General features: G+C 43.4%; 1 protein-coding gene across 2 annotated transcripts; it reads right to left on the bottom strand.

Moving 5' to 3' along the window:
• Positions 1–3532: 3532 nt before the first annotated feature.
• Positions 3533–5057, bottom strand: LOC110116957. Of its 2 annotated transcripts, none has more exons than XM_048659514.1 (2): positions 4567–5057; positions 3533–4460 (listed from the first exon to the last, which is right to left on the bottom strand). In XM_048659514.1, exon 2 carries the CDS (start codon positions 4174–4176, stop codon positions 3643–3645), a length of 534 nt encoding a protein of 177 aa, XP_048515471.1. In that variant the 5' UTR covers positions 4177–4460; positions 4567–5057; the 3' UTR covers positions 3533–3642. The 2 variants fall into 2 exon arrangements, with proteins under 2 accessions (XP_048515471.1, XP_048515472.1); XM_048659515.1 differs by having other exon boundaries at positions 3816–4460.
• Between the last annotated feature and the right edge of the window lie 1037 nt (positions 5058–6094).

Here is a 6094-nt window from a genome sequence, read left to right as displayed (position 1 = left end):
TACTGGTGTGCCGGTAGTGGTCTATGCCAGCTTTGGTGCTGGTTTCCGGTGCCTGGCTGGTCGGCGGCGGTATTGCGCGGAGAATAAAGCATCGGGGAAGAAAATCCACAACTTCTGGTGGCGGTGCGCTGGCCGGCCTTCTGGTACTGGTGTTGGAGACGCCGGTCCGCATACGGGCACTTGAGGACGGATTTGCCTTTAGGACGAATACCTTAGTTCGTAAATTCTTGCGGCCTTCTGCCATTGTTACGTACGTGGTGTTGCTTCGGATACTGATCGGCCGGGATTGGACTCTTTCGCATCGCTTCTTTCTGGTGGGAGGTGGGTCGTATGAAAGGATTTTAGGTCGCTTGCGTAAAGATGACGTGATATCCTCCCTCGCGGTTTCCGTAGATCGTAGATAACTGGTGACACCTTGTTCCATACGGTGTAAGGGCCGACAGACTTTTGGCATAAGTTCGGCGTTCCCTTCCCGGCCTTGTTTGATAGGTGGTGCGTACGGCTCGGAACCTTCCGCCCGATCGCAGGTTGCCACGGTCTATGTCGTAGATTGTAGTGGCGATTTTGTTTCTGGAATGCTTTGGCTTGGCATACGCGGACCAGTTTGTGTTTCTCTTCCAGTCTGCGAAGCAGTTCCTCGGCCGGTATCGCGCTTTCGCATGGCCGATCGGCTGCCGCTGGTGGAATCAATTTTGGGGCAAAGTCGAGGTAGGTGGGTGAGAATCTGGTCGTGTCATGAGTAGCGGTGTTATAGGCGAATGCCAGTTCTGGTATTTTTTATCTCACTCTTTTTGATTTTTTTTTATGTATTGGGCTGCCATGGTCTTAATAACCCGATTGGTTTGCTCGACGGGGTTTTACTGTGGGGTGTGTGGCGGTGTCTTTCGGGCCGGATGACGTACTGTCTCAGCATGTCGGTAAATTCGTGGCTGATGAACTGTCGTCCGTTATTATAGGTGATAGATTCCGGTATTTCGTGCTGCACGATCATTATTTTGTTTGATCCATCTAAACTCCGGGCATTCGCCTGCGATATGCCAACAATCCACTGAAAAGTTTCGGTTCCACATGAGATGAAATCGCATGTAATGTATCGCACATTTTACCGTAAAATTTTCCGCGGTTACAACTGCGATGGTGCCCAATATTTTTCATATTATTCCTAATATCCCAGGACAAGATATACCTGTTTTGGGAATTGCTCGGGTCCCGGAAAAAGAAACGACTCGTATCGTTTCTCAAAATTACATCGCTCGGTACTGTCAATGAATCGTGATCGTTGCAATCATTGCATCGCTGATCGAAACAGATCGAAAGCAACAACAAATTCTGAGCTTTTAAGCAGTTAAACACAACGAGCAGCCGCGGCAGCAGATGACTAATTGTTAGCCATCACGGCGAGCCTGCAATGTGGCTTGTCGCTGGTGACCGAACTGCTACGAGTCAGCCCAAATTGCGAGGCCACAAGGACGGTCATGATCAATCTCGCCGGGCGTACACCTCGCTTTACGAGGGCAGGCGTTATCCTGCGGGAGCAAGAAGAGATTTCGCATTTTCATACGCACCGAAAGTACATGAGGCTCGAGAATTTCATCGATGAACCGCTGAGCGGTCCGGGCTGGTGGCGGAACGATAATTAGTGGGGTGCGAAAGTTCCACGAGACTTTGGCCCACACCATCAAAGATCCCCCGAAAAAAGGTACAGCGGGTGCAATGCAATTAGGTTCAAATCGCTCGCTTCGACGTCGCCATACACGTATTCGACCGTCATTCCTCGATAGCGCGAAACGCGATTCGTCGGTGAACAAAACGTTTTGTCAATCTCTCAGTCCCCAATTTACGTATCCACGCGCATAATTTAATCGTGCTCGTTTATGGGCAGCCGTCAATCCCGGCGTCTGTACCCGCATTCGTGACCTCGAATTTGCCTCGTGCAGCCGATTCCAAGTGGTTTGATCACTAACTTGTAAATTCATTTCACTGGCTAATTCTCGGGCAGTGACTTGCCTTCTCTGCACAACATGTCTGATAAGCGTTCGATCTTCTCTAGCACTGGTTACTCGTGCTCGCGGTTGACCATGTCTACGATAAGGGTCCCCAATTTCCCTGAAGCGATTGCATAATCGATTAACTACCGATATGGCTACGCCAACTCTATGCGCGACATCTGTTTGGCTCAACCCTCCTTTTACCAAACTTAGAATTTGCACACGTCGCACTTCATTTCAATGTCGTCGAGGCATGTTGTCCTTTAGTCAGTACAATAAGTATTCGCACAATCTACAGCACAGTTTTCGTCTCACAACTTCCACTTATTCAGATAAGCAATTAGATTTCAGAAAGTATGACACTTTTTCGACCGTTTTCATCATCGTCGTCTAATAATAATAATAATCAAACAATTGAGCGATGGTAGCCTTTCAAGGGGCTGCTGTATAGCAGTAGCATGCCATTTGTTTGATTTGTTTGATTACACTGACCACCCCCCCCCCCCCCCCCCCCCCCCCATACACATCAAAAATATAGAATTGTGTCCTCTGAAAACCGCAAAATAAGGACTTAAAAATGCAGCATTCCAATGGACTATCAACCTCTCACTCGCACCCACCCATGTATATGACTGCCTCGCGCTCGCTCCTACAGTCCTACAGCTACCCTACATGCTCGTCTGGCAAGGGGTTGAAAGTATCTAAAATGTCTGGCTAATGAGGAAACATCATTTGCTCATAACTCAGGTATTATATATAAAAATCAGCTTTTATACTATAACGTAAGTAAGATTTTAATTTCGTGAACTTGGGGGTTGTCTAGCAAAGGGTTGCCAGGATGTTATTCGTCTGGCAATGAATAATGTGATTTTTAATATTGTTCTGAAGATAATACCAAATAATCGCACTTCATCATTTGACGAAGTTAGATCGGTATTTCACACACCTTCAGTACCGTTTACCTGCCAGAACCAGGGCAACCCAAACTTCATAATGGTCCATCGTTCTTACCTATGTTGAGAGCATTCGCTGACCCACCGTCAGCTTTCATAAAATAACAAAGGTCTGGGGTTCACGGGCTTCAACTCTCACACGGGTCGAGCCGTGCCCACCGTGCTCCTTTGCTTGCTTCAAATAATTACCCACCGCTGGATGTCTGAAAATTTTTTAGAAAGTGCCGATAGGCGGCGACGTGCCACCTTTGTTTCCCATAGAAGGAATGGGCCTGTTAGAATATCAGAACCCGGCGAGCGATCTTTGTCACGGCGCGTGTGTGGCGGTTAGGAGGTGACTAGTGAATACCATTTTCCGAGCTGTCCTTGCACTTGTTAGTAGTAATTGTGCTCACTATTCGTGTTTGACCCCGTAGAATCGAACGTACTCGTCAGTCGTGATACATTTTTCTCCATCGCTATTCGCTATGTGCCAAGTGGGTGGTGGGGGACGGCAAATCGATCGAAGCTCACGATGTGGCAGAAATGTGAATTAATTCTGGGCTGTCAAGTGTCGAATTGCTTTATTTTCATAACTTCCTTTATCAATTTTAATTTTTAATTGGTGAATATATAAAAATATCACACATTGTCATTACAGTGACATACATTTGTGTTTGTATTTGTGTGTAGTATGGCTTACTTTTCTTAAGTTCTAATGTCTAATTTCCAAATTCTGAATAAGTAACATTGCACAAATTAGTCTCAAAATTTACCACAGGTTTATTCTTACATGAAATTGGACATTTGACTTCAACCAATTTTATCACACAGACATCTTTCACAACAACTCCATCTACACTTGCGCACAGCCATGGCTGAACCTTGTTAATTATTACACCCACTCGTTTTATTTCGCATTGATTTAATCTTTCGTATTCTTCTAAAGCCTTTTGTTCACATCTTAAACCATACTGAGTAGCTTCACAGTCAACTTTCTTCGGATTCAACATGTTTGATACCAAACTTTTAATACTTTTGGTAGTACGTGTTTTTATGCAATGTACATGTGTACTAGCAGATATTCTTACCTGTCTAATAGCATACCAATTCAGGCATGCCGATTGCTTAATTGTATCACAACTAATCTTAATTATATTTTCATCAGAAAGCACTATATTTGTATGGTAAAACTGTTTGAGTTGTTCATCTAATATATAATTTTTTTGGTATATTTCACATTCTTCTCTGTACATAAAAAAAAAGTTTAAACATGCAATGCAGTCTTCTCGCTCCAAATTTGACTCAATTTTGTTCAAAATTTCTACTAATATTTCCTTTACCCAACTTGCATCTTTTGATTGTGCTGCTGCTGCTTTTGTCGATTGCTGGGTTTTCCCCACTGCTGTTCGCTGCTTGTTTTTGATAAGCTCTCTTCTGTGTTGATGTAATGTATCAAAGCAGCAACATGCTTACACTTGCCACTTTGGTTGTAAACACAGTCGCACTTAACATTTGTAACAACACGTTTATCATTCATCTGGAATTAAAATAAACAATAAAATAATTAATATAGGTAAGCTGACATGAAGCTAACTCAAATATACTATTTCTATAACTTGATATGTAGGTAGGTATGTACTCACATTTAATGATGTTTTGTAGGGAGTTTGTGTCACAGACGTTTGTCTTATGATCAGAGCTCTTATTAAGAAGCTTTTCCCGTTCGTTCTAAGCTCTTCCACTTCTCTTACATGCAGTGCTAATACTAATTTTTTCCCTTTTTGCTCAGTTTGAGGTTGGAAATGTATTTTATGCTTAATCGATTCAAATCCCGTACGTATTATAATATCCATATTTTTCACGAGGAAGAAAATCACTAGGTATAATATACACACTCACTTTTTACACTATTTTTTTCAATTTCGTTGAAAAACTAGTCGAAAATCAATATCACAAAGATATCATAACATCTAGTTGACATGATTTGACAGATGACAAGTCCTAAATAGTTGTGGCCACTAGGGGCGCTGTCATCGCGCACACGTCGAATTCGGCGACATATCCCTAGCCGCGTAGGGGCACTTGACTTTGACGATGCCGTCTTCGTCGATCAAGCCGTCTGGCGAAGCTTCAAGAAAAGGTATTTCCGGGTCTACAAAGAGTCCACAACGTTTGATTTGTGCTCTCCAACTGCGCAACAGCTTCGGATTCTTTCAGATGTCCGTACGTGATCGCCTTGTTCTTGTCCAGGCATGGTGGATATAAAATCGAAGTTACGAGACTCGAGCAAAGTGTCGCTTGCCGCCTTTTGCCTGAAGCCAGTCCCGATCGCGATGGTACCGGCCACCGCACTACGATTGACGTCCATGCACGCCTCGTCTTGTGCCTGACTTCCGAAAAATCTTTATAATTGCACATTCTACACGTAAATGTGAATTCTGTTTTCGGTCCGAAACGTCTCGATCCTGTCATGGCAAGGTCTTGGAAGCAGCATTTACCACCTCTGCAGTGATATGCAGATTCCGAAACATGAATGCGAAATCCACGATTCATCTACCCTGGAGGCTTTCTGTTGCTTGATCAATTGAATCCCGATCGATGTCGTTAGTTTTCTCCACAAGTAAATTCGGAAATGCCTCGTTATCGTCGTTTTCGGCTACTAGCACAACGATGAGTTCTTCGGTCGACAATTTTCTTTCGCACGGAAGCAATGTTTCCGAATCATTTCTGAGCCCCATATCGTCAAGTGCAGCATGGATGCGAACATTTCGCGAAGCCCTTTCATCCTTGTCAAGCGTGAATTGACGTTCGTCACGGATCTGCACATCGGCAGCAGGATGCGCATCAATATCTGCAACTGGTGCATCCTCCGCTACTCGTCTCCGTGCATCTCTTCTTCTGTAACAGAAACAATGCATGCCAATTTTGTGTATTACACAACTGTCCACCCTATTTTCGATCATAACAAATATCAATATTAACATTTATATATATTTTTTTTTTTTGAATCGTTCATGTCGAGTACGGATTGATGGGGAAAAAAACGATGACGAAAAATGAATATTTGTATAACTTTTTGAATTTTTTGAGCACGGAAAACCATCATCTTTATAAACATGGAATATTAATCACAATCGAATTTGATAAATCCTATCTTAAAAAGTTGATGAC

Source organism: Athalia rosae, chromosome 8 (genome assembly GCF_917208135.1).
Source record: "Athalia rosae chromosome 8, iyAthRosa1.1, whole genome shotgun sequence".
Taxonomy (NCBI): domain Eukaryota; kingdom Metazoa; phylum Arthropoda; class Insecta; order Hymenoptera; family Athaliidae; genus Athalia; species Athalia rosae.
This window is presented reverse-complemented; position numbering and strand designations above follow the sequence as displayed.